We start from the raw sequence: 18,594 nt of genomic DNA on the forward strand, positions 1-18,594 counted from the left end.
CACTTTTAGCTGGAGTGACAAATTTTTCTAGTTCGGTGGCACATGTCCTCAGGAATTCAGGTACAATAAGGCTCTGTACTTCAGTCTTGCTGTGTAAGAAAGACATTATGGGGACTAAACACAGCATCAGGCCAGAGATTCATACGAGCACCACATTAATACCAAATTGATTTCTTTCTTCTTCTCAACTTATAGCCAACCTCTCTCCAATTACATAGTCACCTCTATAGCCCTTCCCACGGGGATGTTTTATGTCATGCAATACTGGCTTGAAAATATATCTACTGCAGGTCACACTAATAAAGAAAGCATCTCTGTTTTCCAGCAATTATCTATTAGATTAGGGACTGAGGAGAGTTAATATTCTTTATCAAGACAACAGTTTTAGAAGGCGTGTCCAAGGCTATGGGTACAAAAGGACCTGCAACATTACCCATGTTTATTACTCTAGTGCCCTAAAGGCAACTGACAATAGGGCCTTATTTGCCCAGTATCTAGTGCAATATCAAAGAGACAGCTCTGCCTCAGAGCTTGCCATTTAACTAGACCAGGTAGGACCGAGAGAGACAGGACATTCACGCAGAACATGAAATAAGGGCAAACGTATTTTGTTCTCTTCCTCCTGGTTTCATTAATTAAGCCATTTTAGCGGGGTTAACTTTGATGGAAACAAAAGGAAAGGAACGGCTGAAGCAGATCGCCTATTGGCAAACACTAATTTCTGCCAAGACATAGCTTACTGGGGAGCCACTGGAACCGTGGGGTCAGTCACTGAAACAATACCTCTCTCAGGCTGGATGGGGTATAACAGGACTGAACCCGAAACAAGCAAGGCCTACGCTGGCTAGTTGTGCATAGGAAAGGAAAAGACCCCTCATACTACCACACCCCTGCTAGCCAGGGCAAACACGAGCAAGAGAGGTCCAGGAACTGCACTAATAGCAAAAAGACAGATGCTGGATGAGAAAGAAGCCAGACACCACCGCCCCAGTAGTCTGCATTGCTTTTGAGTAGGCTATCTGCATGCACACAAAAAGCCATGAGGAGGATGGGAGAGGAGAGACCTTTTCTGTGCTGCAGGACTGCTTCCCCATCCAACCCATTCACTGCCTCCCCATTATTTCTTAGGCATTAGACAGACTACATGCCCACCTGTAGTGTATGCCAGCAGTCACGAGACACACCTCAAGCTCCTGGCAGGGTCATCATGGTGCAGGCAGAAGTCTGCCACTCACAACCACAGGCTAAGGAAATACATCGATCTGAGGGTAAGTTGGTCAAATAACAAACAACAGAACAAAAAGCAGTCAAGTAGCACTTTAAAGACTAGCAACATAGTTTATTAGGTGAGCTTTCATGGGACAGACCCACTTCTTCAGAACATAGCCAGACCAGACCAGACTCAATATTTAAGGCACAGAGAACCAAAAACAGAAGGCAAGGAGGACAAATCAGAAAAAGATAATCAAGGTGAGCAAATCAGACAGTGGAGGGGTGGGGGGGAAGGAAGAATTAGATTGAGCCAAGTATGCAGACAAGCCCCTATAGTGACTCAGAAAGTTCCCATCACGATTTAAACCATGTGTTAATGTGCCGAATTTGAATATAAAAAGTCAGCTCATCCACTTCTCTCTCTAAAACGGTGCGATAATGTCTCTTCAGTAACACACATACCTTTAGGTCATTGACAGAATGCCCCATTCCATTAAAATGTTGACTAACTGGTTTGTGGATCTGGAGTGTTTTGATGTCTGTTTTGTGCCCATTGACAAAGACAAAGACAAAGGGTCAGTCTGGCTATGGTCTGAAGAAGTGGGTCTGTCCCACGAAAGCTCACCTAATAAACTATTTTGCTAGTCTTTAAAGTGCTACTTGACTGCTTTTTGTTTTGATAGTGTATAGACTAGCACGGCTTCCTCTCTGTTACTATTAAACAACAGAACATTAGTCTTAGAGCACCTACGCATACCAGCAGTGCTTACCTTCTGCCGATGGAAATGACTTTTGGTGGGGAATTTTTTTTTAAAGAAAGACTGTTGCACTTTTATTTGTTAGAATATTGGTAACATTCTCGGTTCTAGCATCCTGCTGAGACTCCGACGTCTTGACACCCAAAGCTGTTTCCAGATGCTCCAACCTGGCCAGAACCATACTACATTTTGCAAACCCATTCCCAGGTATTTACATCCCTCACTGCCACCTTAGCCAAGAACAACTGGCCCAGTTTTGGGTCCCAGTGTCTTGTGCTACGAGGGGCTGCTGCGCAGAGCACATGGAAGATACTCTGCACCTGCACACAGCAGAAGCCTGAGAACTTAGAGCTCCTCTTGCTATGAGTGAACAGGAATATTATTGGGACTGGCACAGGAAGAAAAAAAAAAAAAAAAGATGTCACCAGTCGAAGAACGTGGTTGTGCAGCTCCTCCTGAACACACTGTGATGGTGAAAACCAAACAAGGAATAACTTAAGCTCCAAATATATATGTCATCTCGGATTATAGTCCCTAAATTGGGGTTTTGGCCAACCAAAGCATTGGTAGCAAGCCTCCAAGCAGGGTCCCCAGGCCACTGTTGCTCTCCCCCCTGCCAATCTCCAGCCCCCACTGGGGAAACAGCTGTGAGGGGCAGAGTCAGGGGCTCCCCCCACTCCACACTCCAAGTGCAGAAAGTGGGGCCCTGAGGAGACAAACACCTTGCCTGTGAACAGGCTTTACCTTAAAACTTCCCAGGGTTACAGGTTCCCTGGCCCAGGGGGTAGCTTCACTGTCACCACCGAGGGGGGGGGAACCCTACCCCAAACAGGCACATTCTGATGTCTTCCTGTGGGGGTACCCCAAGCTCTTAAACCTCCCTTCAGGAGACAGATGGACACAGAAACCTGTAACTCAGGAGCTGACCATTTGGTCTGAGGTGCACACTCTCCTTAGGATACAGAAATCAGATCAGTTGCTTACAAACATGATTCATTCACAGGACAGGAGAAAAATAAATCATGGGGTTGCATGCAGAGAAAAATATTTCCCTGGGATTCAGCTTAAAAGTTAGAGGGGCAAATCTCAAGGCAACCAACACAAAAGAGGGGAAAAGAAAAAAGCCCCAACAAAACAAGGTAACAAGCCACAGCCCATCCAAAATTTAAAATAACCAGAAACCTGAACCCATCTAACTACACATTTCCCCAGTTCTTACACCTCTATGGTTGATTTTGCAACAGTCAGGATACCTGAATTTATTTCAATAGCCTGGGAGCCATCTCCCCTCTGGGTCTTTCTCCCTGCTGTATATATAGGGACAATAAGCCCCAAGAACTGCAATTGTTCTCAGTTTAAACACACTGGCTGTGGCCACACTTGGCCAAAATGGCCATATCGAAGAATACTAATCAGGTGCTGAAATGAATATTCAGTGCCTCCTTAGCATGCTGCCGGCCGGTCCTTTTCAGCTGAAAGGAATAAAGGGGATTTCGAAATGTGCAGGGTCCCTTCGAAAAGGACCCGTGTAGCCGAGCTGTGTACGATCACAATGCGGCACTTTCAAAGTGCCGCAGCTGGCAGCATGCTAATGAGGTGCTGAATATTCATTTCAGCACGTCATTAGCATTCTTCGATTTGGCCATTAGCATGGCCATTTTGAAGTTTTGGCCAAGGGTGGCCACAGCCAATTACTTTACTGCCACTAGCTCACATGGGATTCAGGTTACCTTAGAAGATTAACCCCTTCCCTGCACTCACTCTTAACAGCAAGCAGAGCCCAGAGCCATTTCCCAGCTCTCCCCACCAGCAGCAGCACCAAAGGTCTTCATCCAGACCACAGCTTGCCTGATCCAGCCCTTGGCTTCAAACACTCCCACCTGGGCTGTATGCGATAGAGCCCAGAGCCTCAGAGTGTGGATCCAGACAAGCCACCGTCTGGATATGGACCACAGGTTCCCCACCCCTGTTTTACACACGTGCAAGAAAGTAGCCTGATGGTCACAGGATTATTGCTAGCTTTTCAGTGTAAATTTAAGTAGCCCTTTAAAAGTGTCATGCATTTCTCGTTCGGCACTTTGTAAAGTGTAGTTCCACAGCTGTTGGCCTACTTCCAAATCCTACATGCAAGCCATAAAAGGCCAGAAAGGCCTGAATGGGTTTATGGGCGGCATATAGATTTACACACACACACACACACACACACACACACACACACACACACACACACACACACACAAAGTGCTCAGTAGAACAGTTAGTACATCAACAAATCCTTTAGAATGAGTGACTCAAGTATGCGGCACTGAAAATGCTGGCTTGTTAAGCCAGTTACAACCAGTAACTCTTCAGGTGACAAGAGGCCAGATGCTGCATTCTTTTACTCTGGGCCTGGATTGCCCTCACTGAATGATTAGCCCCCCCAGGTGTTGCTCCCGCCTAGCTTGTTGGGAATGCCTGCTTTTAAAATCTGGAGAAAACAACCAATTCTCTACTGAGTCTCTAAACTAAAAGGTTTCATCTGGGTGGAGAGAGGGATGCAGAAGAGGACTGACCTCTCCTGACTATGGGTTTTTTATTCTTCCTCACCACTTTCACAGGTGCGCCCTCTCCCTGCCTCAGCCCCAAGAGAAACAAATCAATCCCCTTCCTCAGCCTGTCTGCCATCCGGCACCCCTACTACACCAGAGGCCAGAGCAACACCCATATCGACAGCAGAACAGCTTACTTTCTCAATGCCTCTCAGGGACATTGTAACACAGCCGGACAAGACATCACCCCGTGCCCACTAGCCTCTTCATGGCTAGGAAGTGTGCAATCTGTAGCTCCTATCTGCAGTCCTTCCACACTTTGGGCGCGTGCCCACCCGGCTGCCGCACACAGTGGCTACCTCTGAAATTGAGCACATGCTATGTAACATGCCTAATATCCAAAAAAAAAAAAGACATCCATATTGAGAAGGATACTCTCGCGGATAAGGACTTAGCCTAGGACTTGGGAGACATGTGTTCAGGTCCCTATCTGCAGGAGACTCCCTCCCTTCATCATAGCTCAAACCTCGGTGGCTCTCTTCACTCATCTGTAATATGAATTCTCTCCTACTTCCTCGGGTTAGTGGCACAAAAGACTGAGGTGTTCATACTACAGGAAAATGAGGCCCCTGCAATACATAGTAGGTAGTGAAGGTCAAAATAATCTTTGCCTTTTCACAGAAAGAGAGCCCTAGCACTGAGTATTTCCAACTCCAGTAGCCATGTCACAGTCTTAAAATGCAAAACAAAACCACACACACTCACAATCACAAACAGATGCAGTATAAAGTGCCTGAAAAATTCCTTCCAACCACTAGATAGCAGTAAAATATTTAAGGTTGTGAGTTTTTCCACAACGGTAACAGCAAGATGTTTCTAGGACTAAAACTTTTAAGACCTAGTTGTGAAGGCAAATTTTTAATAACGCCAAAAATAACAGGCCAGGTTTATTTTATGGACATAGATGCCATAATCTTTTCCACATCACTGCTTCCAATCTTTAACAGTTTGTTATGCAACAGCTGTCTGACATTAAAGCCAACTTTCTAAAAACCATACAACCCCCATCCCAAGTCAGATGATATACCATCCACACAGCCTCCAGTTCATAGATAATTCATGGTTATTTCTACACCTAGTTGTTAAAGACAACCATATAGCTGGGGAGAGAGAAAGAGCAATTCTGCAAGAAGCCTATCTCCACTCATACATGGAATGCGAATAAGGCAAACTTTGAAGATTCATTCAGAAGAAACCCCAAGCTTTCCACCTCTGGTAAAGAGTAGATGTGCACACCAAATCTAAAGCAAGCTTCACATGCAGTGAGGGCTAGTGAGAAGATTTTAAAGGTTACAAAACAGAGATGCACTTTGAATTAAGTTCTGTAAACCAGAAGTGTCTACGTAGGATTTTTTGTGATGGCAGTTAAAGGGCTGCTTCCTCATTAAAGAAACCAAAATCCTAGTACACTCATCCCTTGCACTACGGGCACAGTTGGTGCCTAACTTTGTGCTCGTGGGCAGAAGCTCGTACGAGGGATGCTAAATTCTCATTAAAATACATGGAAAAGTTTGATGGGTTCCTAGAGCTCGGGGGAGGAGTGGCAGCAGACGGCACTGCTTTTGAAAGGGAAGTGAACCGTGGGTTGAGGGGCTGGAAAAGGTTAAAGGCTGGGGGCAGTTAGCGGCCATGAGTGGGAGGGAGGGTTAAAACCCAGTGGCTGGTTGGGTCCATGGGGTGAGGGGGGAAGGTCAGGCTGTGGCAGGTTAGATCTACTGGGCTGGCGGTGAGGGGAGGTTGGGGGTCAGGCTACCACGGGGCCAGAAGGTGTCAGGCTGCTGCGGGGCCAGCTTAGGTGCAGGGTCAGGCTGTCGTGGGCCAGTAAAGATACGGCGTCAGGCTGCCGCAGGGTCGGCAGAGGTTGGGGGTGGGGGGGTGGTGTCAGGCTGCCGCAGAGCCAGGGGTCCAGGCTGCTGCGGGTGGGAGCTGCGGGGCGGGGGTAAGACGCATATTAGCCGGGGTGGGGAGCTCACTCATAGTGTGAACAAAAGGTAAGTAAACCTGTGTTCTCATTTAAGCGAGGACTCATAAGTAAAGTACTCATTTAATGAGAGATGAAGTGTACTGTTTTAGGACTGAATTAGTCATAGGCAATGCCAATGGAGGGGAAAAGAAATCATGGCTTGTTTGCAAGATCACGCCCTATATTAGGTGTAAGAAAACAAAGGAGTGATTATTACGGGAAGAAGGTTTATAGCAGAAGCACAAGACACTAAGGCATGCCAACATCTAATGCGTTGGTACGAGTAGAGTCCAGTAAGAGAGCACAAGCAGAGATCACTATTGACTTGCTTCTCCAGTTTTCCCTGGATCTGCACGAGACAGGACATGATCCAGAAAGATATTACAGCAATATGGGACATCCTGAAAAATGGGCCAAAGCTGCTGGCAGGAAGAGATCAGTGTGTCCAATGCGACAGGCTACACTGAGACGGGGGGGTCAGGAAACAAGGAGTTAGAATATCACCCAAAAGAGAAATCTTGAGCCAATGCAGGGACTGAGGTCGTCAGAGTCAATCTATAAGTGTGAGTTCAGCTGCAGCGCAGTGGACGGATTCAGAGGACGTAATGCAACCATCAGGGGACAAGGCTGTCGCACTCAAGGAGGAAGATAACTAGGACAAGCACCATGGTGTCAGAAGCAGGACTGATCACGCAAGTTACATAAAGGAAATGCTGATAGGATTTGCTGGTAGTCTGGTTGTGGGGGAAGGGAATAGTACTAGAAGAGTATTAGAAGGTGATTAATATCCAGGTGAAAGGGGCAGGAAAGATTAGGGCTTTTCAAAGCAAAAAGTCACAATACTTTCTCCTGTTCTCTTAACTTATTCCTCTGTACAAAAGTGCTCACATACAGAGCCGATTTTTGCTTCTGATGCACATTTATTCCCTTGTGTTTGACTAGAGGAGCTGAGAATTTCTGTGAAAGACAAATCACTCATAGAAATAAGAGGTCTTGAAGTTTCATCTAGTGAGCGATAGCATAACACCCGAAAGCCACTAAATATTTGACTCTCTACAAACTGTCAGCATCTTGAAAAATACCTCAGAACTAGGAACTGCTTCACTAGAACCACAGTCAAGAGCAATGACCCTGCCAAAGTAGCTTGTAACTTACTTCTGTTAACATACAGTGGTTTCTGGATCTCATCCAGTCCAGTGCTTGCACTTTGGAGAGAGGGAAGCCCTAAGATGCCCCTAAGGCTGTGAGGTGATAGATCTATTTCTGGATGGAAATCAGCATCAGTCTATGCTCAGCTTTTTGAGCAAAAAAAATCAATGCAGTGGGGACTCCTCTAAAGCATTAAGTGAATAGAGAAGTAATTCAACAGGATACAGGAAAGAGGAGTCATGCTATTAACCCTTAGAGCACAGAAGATGGTCATTTCCCCCGCCTTCTCCACCCACAGTAATGAATTCGTTCTGGGTCTCTTGTGCTGTTGCATGTGATGTGCCACATCAGGCCTAGTTAAGTGGAAAAATTATTTCACCAGGAGGGTGGTGAAGCACTGGAATGCGTTACCAAGACAGGTGGTGGAATCTCCATCCCTAGAGGGTTATAAGTCCCATCTTGGCATAGTTACAGCTGGAATGATTTAGCTGGGGTTAATCCTGCTTTAAGCAGGCGGCTGAAGTCGATGAGCCTCCTGCCGTACCTTCCAGCCCTAAGATTCTATAAGTGAAGTTTTACTAGAATTTTTACTTCTTGGGGTGGAGTATAACAAATAAAACACATTTCATTGTGCTTGGCATAACCCCGTTCCTATTGAAGTCAATGGGAATTCTACTATTCATGTAAGAGAGTTAAGCCAGAGTCACGTACTTTGAGTTTTTTTAAGCTGTCCTTCAGGTGTGAGGTGGACAGTTCAAGCGTCCAGGGGATAGCTAGGAATGCCAAAAGCAGAAGGAAGGGAAATTCCACAGGGAAGTGGCAAAACTCAAGAGATCTAGGAAGGGAAAGAGTCTGCCTATACTAAACCTACCCTACCCACAACCTACTAAACCAGGTAAACAGCAATATCTCCTTTGGAAGTAGAGCCATAAAGTTTTAGAAAGTTCCCCTTGGAGCTCACAAGTGCAGGGTGAAGTCTGACAAATGAAATCACTACAGACCTGTAACATGTTCTGGACTAGAGCTTGTACTTCAGTGGATTTACTCCCATTGTGTTCTCATGGGTCTTTGGCACCATTGATAACTAGAAGGCTGCGTGCGTGCGTGCGTGGGTGCGTGCGTGCGCGCGTGCGCGCGCAATGAAGCAGGCCCACTGACCACAGCTGAGGCGTCCCAAAAACCCCAGACGGGCTAAGGATGGAAAGCACCCAGCTGGGATTTATTGTCAAGCAAGGTATGAACAACAGTTGTTAGGTACAATATACTGTACTGATACCCTGTACGTACACACCTGCTGCAAACAGTGGAAATTCCACTGCCCCACTAGGTCAGACAAAGACGGTCCACCGAAGACATCACCAAAACAAAAAGCAGTCAAGTAGCACTTTAAAGACTAGCAAAATAGTTTATTAGGTGAGCTTATGGTCTGAAGAAGTGGGTCTGTCCCACGAAAGCTCACCTAATAAACTATTTTGCTAGTCTTTAAAAGTGCTACTTGACTGCTTTTTGTTTTGATAGTGTATAGACTAGCACGGCTTACTCTCTGTTATGAAGACATCACGTTATAGACAGGTACAAACAAAAGCTCACCTCACTGCTGACGTTGTCAGGGTACCACCTTCTGATGCTACTTAGACACCACCCATCACCCTGCACCTCAGGGTTCAGTTAGATCATCTGTGTCTATCATGCTGCCATTTTAGACCCTTTCCTGAACTTGGGTCTGTATCTGTAAGGAGCAGGTATCAAGGTGCTTTTAATGAGCTGGTGAGACCTTGTGATTTCAACCAATTATTGTTCTGTTCTGAGCCAATTACCATTGAGTGCTTTGTACTCTCAGCCCTGTCTGTGCCAAGTTCCGTTAGCAGAGGCCTGCCTCTTGCTCACAGCTTAGCTTTGCTTTGAGCCATGTTTTGTCCATTGGTGCTAGGCCTTAGGTCTCAGACCAAGCCTGTGCTGTCTGGGCTTAGGCCTTCCATCTTACTACAGAGCCGTGGTGTCCAACATGCTGGCCACTAGCCACACATAGCTATTTGGCCAGTTGAGGGTGGCTAGTTGGCTTGAACAATAAATATATCCTCAGAATAACGTGGCTCATTTGTTATAGCAGTAGCCACCGGCTACTGCTTCAGAACTGGTTGGACGCCAGAACATGGTACTAGAGCATGGTCCAGGCCATCATGTGGGGAAGCCTGATTATGTGTATGCACTTGGGGTGGCAGTAAGAGATGGGCTTGGTACCTGCACCTGTACTGAGATTTTGGTGTTCAAAAGCAGGCATTTGTGACAAGTCGGAACTTTTCGTGACAATTTTGTGAGCCAGGCACCTATTTCCCTGAAATCACCACCCACTGAAATCACTGTTTTCTCCCTAGGATGGGGGAGATCAACCTAGGCGTTTGAGACATCCACCCACTATGGCTGTCTGGGATGAAATGAATACATTGAATGAAAGACCCTATGGAAACATTTGGAACCAACCCCCCAAAAGAGGTATGCCTGGCTGCAGAGAGCTGAACATGGGGCTAAAGCATGGCTGGGCTCAGAGAACAAAGACAAGTGGTAAGTGGACTGTGTTGAGAGGCAAGATCTCAAACTGGGCTCTGACACGGGACTGACAGACAAAGGGACAGAGGGAAGAAGGGACTAACACAGCTTCTGACAGCAGCAGGTTAGCTAGTCTGAACCTTTGCTTCTCTCTTCTAACCTAAGGACTTTTGGGTTCTGTAGGCCAGGGGACCCATTAATGGTTACCTTCTTTTGAAGCAGCTGTCTGGTGTCACTGCAAACACTGACTGAAGAGGGTGGAACAAGCCTCTTGCGGGAGCCTGATTTAGCTGGATACACTGCTGGGAGCCAGAGAGGAACCAAAGGCCCAGTTTCAGAGCCCTGGAAGCCACAGCATACAAAGTAAAGTGTAATGTGGACAGCCAAGACCATAGAACTGGCAGAAATTAAGACATTATTTTAAGTACCAAGAGTTTTCTTCCCCCCCCGCCCGCCACAGGTCAGAATGAAGAAGCCATACCAACAAGACAGGCATCCAGGAACCTATTCTGCCACCTTGTTCCAACACAGCTCAGGATCACCTGTACAACGATGTTGTAAACTATTCCAGGTCTGCCAAGAAGCCATGACGTAAAATAGCATAAAGCTTAGGATTTACGAAGACCTTCAACCATGGTTAACCAGGCTCAGTTCTTACAGGGTAGATGGTCACTGTGCAGAGCAGCACCTGTGGATTCACAAGTTAACATAGCTTGAAACAGCACGTGAAGCTCAATGAAAAAACAAAAGGTGCGGAAAGGGATTCGAAAAGATACTCATCAGTGGACTCAAGTTAGGGTACATCTACACAAAGTTACTTTGAGTAACTATCCTAGCATCTACACAATGCAACTGCTATTTCAAAATAGCTGTTGGCTTATTTCAAAATGGGTGAACCTCATTTTATGAGGAATAGAGCCTATTTTGAAACAGGTGCTGTTAAGACAGGATATAGAGACTCTTTTGAAATAAGCCCTAGTGCGTACAATGGCTCTGTGTGTGTAGACGCTGTATTTCAAAATAGCTAAGCAGCGTTATTTTGAAATAAGTTCACCCAGAATAACTTATTTGGAAATAAGGCTGCTGTGTAGATGTACCCTTAGCGATTCCATTGAGGAGAACAAGGTCAACACACAACCGGCCAGTGGCTTGAACATTATGGAGGCACAAAAGCAGCCAAAGGAGCATTGCAACAGCTAAAGACTTGGCCTGTGGTGAGCTATGACCAACAAGCAGGATATGAAGGAGAAGAGACCATCTATGAACTCACTAAATTATTCAATAGCCCATCTAGCCCATTACACTGCCTGTCAGCAGCTGCCAAGACTAGAGGCTTAGAAATGAATGAACAGAATAGGGCAATCATCAAGTGACCCATCCCTCGTCTTCCAGTCAGAATCCTCTAAGAATCATTTTGGAGATGCTCAAAGGAGTGAAACAGCATGTGGGTATGTCACCTTAATTAAGAGCCTTAGCAAGGGCATACAACTGCCTACTACAAAAATTCAAGTGGGAGTGCATGGCAGAAGTGTGCCCAGTGCTGAGGTCTATCTTGCCCCAGATAAGTGCGACAGAGCAGCTGGCTTAGACAAAACCACACGGGCTACAGCAGAGTTTCCGGAAAATACTGCCTGGCCTGAGGAGTTAGCCCCGAGCCTTTTTGTTAGCAGTTGTCACCGATGTGGGGATAACTGAGAACATACAAAGGGATACACCTTGGAATATGCTGTTTGCTGATGACGTAGTCATGAGAGACCCCAACAAGCCAACTCTGAACAGCGGAAACCCAATTTCCAGCATGTGAGACATGGCATGAACATTAATAAGACTGAGGTTTTGATAACTGGGGGAGAACTGCCTACCATAAAGGATACTATAAGCTGAGAGTTTAGAAGAGCGAAAGTTTATACAGTAGGGTCTCAAAAACCTAAAGTCTGCAAATTCAATTTTTTGCGATCAGCTGCTTCCCCACAGGGCCCCAGGCAGGGAGCGCCGGCAGCCCTCGCTTCCCCTGGGGATCAGGGCAGGAGCGCCAGCAGCTGGGCTCCAAGCAGGAGCGGCTGCCATACAGTATTCGTGAAATTCAACATTCTCAACATGGAACCCTCGCAAATGTTGAGGCCCTATTATACACCTGGCATCAAAGGTTGCTGATGAACGTGCCCTCCTGAATGATGCACAGCCTCACACCAAACCTGCTTGGTGCCAATCGAGAGGAGCTGACCCCCAATTCTATGTGATAAAAAAAAAAAAAGACACCAAAAAGTTAAAAAGCAGAGCTTATAAACCTGTAATCTGTCCCATCCTAATGCACAGAACAGAGATGTGGTCAGTCATCAGCACAGGAACCTTAAGATGGCAAAATAGCTGGATGCTCCACGACAGGAAATTAAATCAAGTTATGGGGAGCTTAGTGGGGGTGAGGGGTGCCCCAGCTGAAGACAAGTTGAGGACAGTTATGGCACTTTGCTATGGATGTATCCCAAAGAGGCCTGAGACAGTTCTTGCTATGATGAATGGAAGAGGGAGCCCCTTCCTGCAATGGATGGAAGACCACCAAGGGGGTTTAGCCAAAGACTTGGTACGTGGACTAGACATCAGCAGACCAGAGAGAGACCACTTTGCACATCAGGCAGGCTTGCACTCATGAGTTTTAGGAGAAGGTTCTACAAGTTGCTGACCCCAAATAGGGAGGTGACAAGAAGGAAGAAGAAATTGCAGATTCACACATCTGAAGGTAGATATGAGACTTGCATCCTTCTACTGATCACCATCACTCCTGCAGCAGTAAACTAGATAGGAGGCACCCTAATGTCACTCTGATCAGTAAGAGCTGGTGATCTTTGGGGCAAATGGGGTACAGCAGATAACACGTGGGGAAGCTCCAGAGGTAACTCCTCCCACTAGGTTCATGCCAGACTTCTAGGGCCTCTTCTCCCAAACTTCCATCCTGCCTAGCCCTGGCCTGAGGTCTCCCTCTTTCTGCCACCATAATTCCTCTCTTCTTCACAGACCCTGGGGCTTAATCTCCTCCTCCTCATTTGCCATTACCAAATCCCTGAGGCTTGGTCACCACCCAACCCCCTAGGACCCCCCACTACGCTTCTCAGAGCCAACCCGATGGCATTACCACTTCAGCAAGGTGGCTCTTCTCCTGCCTGTCTGGGTATTCTTCCCAGCTTCTCCAGAGTCTCTTATTTGTGACTTTCATCCCAACAAACCTTGACTGTGCCGTCTGCTGGGGAGGAGAAGCTGGAAGGAATCCAAGTGGGACCTGTGGCACTGGAGTCAGCATTCATGCTACCAGCTGCCGCAACTGTACCACTAACTGCCCCACATAGACTCTACACCTCAGACCTCACTCAAAATCCCTGTGGCTTGTCTTTTATTAGATTCCTATAGTGCCATCTGCATGTGTGTCACAGGTCGAGAACGCTCCCTGGCTGCTACTGAACACCAATCACAAGCACAGCAGTGTTCACGTATTGTAGTCAGTCAGACAAGTAACGCTGAGGACTTGAGTGGGCAGGGTACCCCAGTGCCCTCTGTATATGAGCCACCATGGAGTGAATCTGCAGAAACTTGCTTATTAAAAGAAATTACAAGAATCTTGATCTGTCAGCAGTGTAGGTCCTTATCCAACTCTGCCAAAGAGAGGACTGAAGAAGAATGTTCTGGAGAAATAAAGGCAAGGAACACAGTCCAGCCAGCCTCCAGAGAACAGAACTTAAGACTGCGTCTACACTACAAGAAATTCAAATTTTAGGCAGTTAGCTTGATATTACCATGCAATTGTCTTCACTTTATAAATCCCAAAGTTACAAAATTGATATTAATGAATTCAAATGTATCTCATAGTGTAGACATAGACTAAGTCTACCTGTACCTTTAAAAGCACCATTTCTGAGTGTGTGGAGCAACCCCCCACCCCCACCCCATCAGGTGTGGGGCACAAATCAGTGTAGAGCAACTTCTTCTGTGCGGTGCAGCCAACTCAGCAGGGTTAGAACTTTCAAGAGTCTAGGACAGGGTCGGCAACCAAGATAGCAAGAGCAGACATTTTTTCCAAATGCGGTAAAAAATGCAATAATTGAACAGCTGCAATGCATGTGACTATGAGACGGTCCTTAATGAAGAACATCAAACCATACTTTTTGTAACCACTATTTTAAGAGCAGCGCACACACACGATTTGTAACGCAATACATGTTTGCTGCAGGAAGTTCACAAACCATTTACATAGTCTATTGTCTTCACACTTTACGTGTAAGTTTGTACCACTGTCTTCCTGACTTTCACTCCCGAACCTTCTCTCCCCAGAGGACGCCAGGGGGAGTTAACCAACGCTTTGGGATCACATACACCACGCTATTTAGATATGAGTTGTTCATTTGTGGGACTTTCAGACATTCACTGTTTATCGAAAATAATCAGGAGGTGGTTTGGTTTTGGTTTTGATCGGAACCACAAAGAACTCATTAAAAAGTCGCATGCAGCTCCAAAGCCACAGATTGCAGACGCCTGGTCTAGGAGGTGTTGCTTTAAGGAATGAAACATCCTGCACAAGTGCATGGTCTTCTAACTCACCAGGCTGGCACAATAATTCTCCTCTCACGCTAACAAACAGGCACTGGGTTTTAAGGCTTTTCTAGATGACCTGGAGCAGACCATCAAAGTTAAACTCAGCCCTGGAATAAACTCACTAACTCAGCGAAGCTGCGTCCATGTAGAGCAGGGAGAACTGGGACCCAGATCTCAAATTATACAGACTAAAGTATTATATAGCTTCATGCTGGGGCAGAAGGGGGTGTTAGACAGCAAACATAGCTTCTGTGCAGCGATGGAAATTGGAGGGGCAGTAGAAAGAGCAATGAACTTAGTTGCAACAAAGTTCATCCACACTTACATCTTCGTACCCAACTATCAGAGGCTACTGAAACATGACTACTTTTTAGGGCAATGAATTAACCTTCCAAGAGATGAACAAGTCACAGACAAAGCTTAAAACTATCAGGCCAGTGGGCTATGTGGGAGGCACTAAATGTAACCTACTGAAGAGTCTGGGGTATGGGCATTAACAGCATAAGACTAGTGACACAGAGGCTATTTAGTCCCTATAACCTTACAAATGGGAATGGAAGAAGAGTTTTCCCTGCCTGTGCTGTGAACATTAAGCAGAGAAGGCAGAGCTCAGACAGAAAGGACAGAAAATTCTGAAGAGTCACTCTCCGATTACCTTCTGGATTTCATTGCCAAATCCTTCTCTGGAGCAGCTCAACTCTTCTTATGTCTGAGATTGTAGGCTTGGGAAGTCCCTTTTTATTCCAGAGATTATACCAAAGATAAGGCCTTTAACAAGAGCTAGAAAGCTAACTGACTCCGCTGTTCTCCACTGCTCTTTTACTCAGAGAGGAGCTCTCACTAAGGCCAGTTACTAGGAGTATCTTTTTCAGTGGCTAGGAACTCATCCTCATGCTACACTAACTATTCCAGCAGTTTAGGTAAATTCACATGTACTGCTTCCCTAGTGTCTCTCCTCTTTCCCCTCCTCCCAAAAAAATTACGGCAACTGTGAAGCTGAACTAGCTCTCAGCTTCTTCCTAAAAAGAGACACATACCCTAGATTCCACCCTTGAATGAAAGCTTAAATTCTAAGGCTCTGTTTATACTACAGAAGTTCATACCAACATAGTTATAACTCAGAGCAGTCCAGGGTAAGCTGTACTGGTGCAGCTTAAGTTTGTACCACTACAACCGTTTTGCTTCAGATCCCCTTGGTGGAGGACAAGGCCAGAGCCTCTGGCTCTTGTGGGTGCAAAAGACAACAGGTTAGTTCACAGCCTGATTTTAAAACAAGACAATAATATTTATAGTCTGACAACCTAGATGGTTCAGAGTTGTTGGCACCCCTTTGAGATATCAACTATCTGCCTGCTGATGAAGTCACACTGTGGTATAACAGAGGGTCTTCGGCTCAGGTGAGCAAGTCCCCCTCCCCCAGCTCTAGGCAAGGCAATAACCCCCTCACAGACAAGTAATGGTGGACCCTGTATAAGGGAGAGGCCCCAGATACAGAGAGGAGCCCTGGCATCAGACAGGTCTTGCAGGGCGGGGACTGGGACTGGCCTCTCCCACCCCAATGGGAAACATGAAAATAATTGCAAGGCAGGGCAAAAAGGTTATATGTTGGGTTCTCAATCACCTTCCTCTTGCTTTGCAGAGAGCTCCACAAGTGGATTTACACAAAGCTAGGGACATCCACCAAGAACAAAGGATGATGTTTGTAACTGCTGATACATAGCCCAATCTTGCCCAAGTCAATGAGAGACCAGGACAGTTTAGTTCAGGAGGCCTGCAGCACTTTGCAGGATCAGTCCCTACATCCGCCTACTAACCAGGAAATATAGTTTGAGAAAGCTTGAAGCCCACCCCCACGTGCTACCCAAAGCATAACAACTCCCCATCCCAGCCTGCTGTCTTGTTCAGCTACAGTTCCAACCCCCCACCCCCCCCCACAAGCATGCAAGATGAAATCCAGGACCACTGTGGGAATGAGCAACACTGGAATAACCTGAGGTCTGCCCTCATGGCCTAAATGCACGTTGCTCCAAGTTCCCTGGAGAGATGAAAGTCACAAGACCCTGAGCCATGTAGCACCATCCAAGACACCCAGACTCGCATAAAATGGGCGCACACACCCCAGAGAGAGCAGGGCTGTAGGAACAGCACAGGCTGCCTTCCATGTTACTATGGAGAGAGGGGGACATGCCAGGAAAGGCGCTCCAGCGGAGAGCAGTGCATTCAAACGGTTGACAAGCCTAAGGATCCCCCACAATACCACCGGCACAGGGCTTCCCCCGCTGGGCTCCACGCTGCGCCTAGAGCGACAGGCATCCCCAGCTGGCCATAAAGGCCTAGGACTGACCCCAAGCGGAGCTTGGCTCACACCCGGCCAGCAGCCAAGATAGCCAGCGACGGAGGGAAGAGACGTGCCTGCCCGCCAGATGTCTCCGCCCGCCTCCGCGGGAGCCCAGCGGGGTGTGCGGGGAGAGGCGCCCCCGGGGAGGCGGGGCTGGCTGCTGATGTGTCATTAGGACCACCGGGGGAGGGAGGGGGGTGGCCGCCTTTGCCCGCACGCCGAGCCGGGAGCGAGACACGAGCGAGGCCGCCGGCGGGACAATGAGCCCCGCATCTCTTTGCCCCGCCTGATCCCTCCTCCCCCGGCCGTACCTTGTCGGCGAAGCTGCGGGGCAGCAGCAGGTCCGGGCTGGGGCTGAGCTCGGAGGCCGCCTCCTCGCTGCTGGAGGTGGCCAGCGGGTGCGGCATGTCCCGCAGGGCCCGGGGCCCCGAGGAGGGCAGGGCCCGGGGGGTCCCCAGCCCGCCGCCCCCGGCCGACATGGCTGCGCTCGGCGGCAGTAGGCGGGCGAGGAAGCCCGGGCACGGCAGCCCCTGGCGGCCCGAAGCGGAGGCTGCGCTCGCCCGCTGCGCCTTCTCCCCGCCCAGCAGCTGCGCACGGAGCAAGCAGCGCCGGGGCCGACGCGGAAGACACAATGTACCCGCCGCGGCAGCGAGGGAGGGTCTCCCTGGGCGCCAGCCCCAAAGCCCCACCCCTCCGGCTGGTTCCGCCCGGGGCTCGCTGCCCGCCGCGCCGCGCCGCGGAGGGAAGTGGCCGGGGGAGGCGCTGCAGCGGAGGCAGCCCCCTAGCTTCTCCTGCCAGGACTGCGGGGGTCGGCCTGAGCAGCACCATTTGCTGGGCGTGGGGATGTCCGGGGCAGAGGCACCTTGGCAACGTTAGATTAAACACCAGCAATGTGCTTAGTGTCCTGCAGGATTTACTCTCAGGGTCAGGTGGTTAGACAGCAAACTTTGTAGGGGAGCAACTAGCTTTTTTTTTTTCCTTTTTGTACAGCGCCCAGCACAATGGGTGACTGATCATCATGCTTGACTGGGACCTTGGAGACGTTGCGGTAATAATAATGAAGACAGTTAAAAAAAGCGTGCTTTTTCAGAAGCCAGTCTTTCCTGGCTGTCTGACCAGGCCCCAAGCTTGCGGAAATTTAAATCTGGGCTTAGTTGGGGAATACTCTCGTATTTAGACTGGAACTGCTGCCAGGGCCATTGTGCAGGTAAGAATTTTCAAAATGTCAGTGAGACTACGCACTGTGGATTAAGCATTAAGCATGTGCAGAAATCTTAGAACAGGGAATCTGAATGGAAGAATTCACCAGTAACCATAAAAGAGACTCTAGCCAGGTTATTTTTATATATATAAGTGTGTGTGTGTGTTTTTGGATAAAACTTCAAATTACAAAAATATAAATATTTGACACCCTGTACTCAATTCTGCTTACCAAAATCCCATGTAATTTAATGG

At 47.7% G+C, this 18,594-nt stretch overlaps 1 protein-coding gene across 1 annotated transcript in view; it reads right to left on the reverse strand.

Annotated features, from left to right (window-relative positions):
• The window catches only part of SNX30 (sorting nexin family member 30), a 76,237-nt gene extending 58,429 nt beyond the window's left edge, over positions 1 to 17,808 (reverse strand). The window contains exon 1 of the mRNA XM_074994667.1: positions 17,451 to 17,808. Coding sequence (XP_074850768.1) covers positions 17,451 to 17,618 — 168 coding nt within the window. The 5' untranslated portion in view covers positions 17,619 to 17,808. The remainder of the gene's footprint in view (positions 1 to 17,450) is intronic.
• Between the last annotated feature and the right edge of the window lie 786 nt (positions 17,809 to 18,594).

The sequence above is a fragment of the Carettochelys insculpta genome, chromosome 5 (assembly GCF_033958435.1).
Source record: "Carettochelys insculpta isolate YL-2023 chromosome 5, ASM3395843v1, whole genome shotgun sequence".
In the NCBI taxonomy this organism is placed as follows: Eukaryota; Metazoa; Chordata; order Testudines; family Carettochelyidae; genus Carettochelys; species Carettochelys insculpta.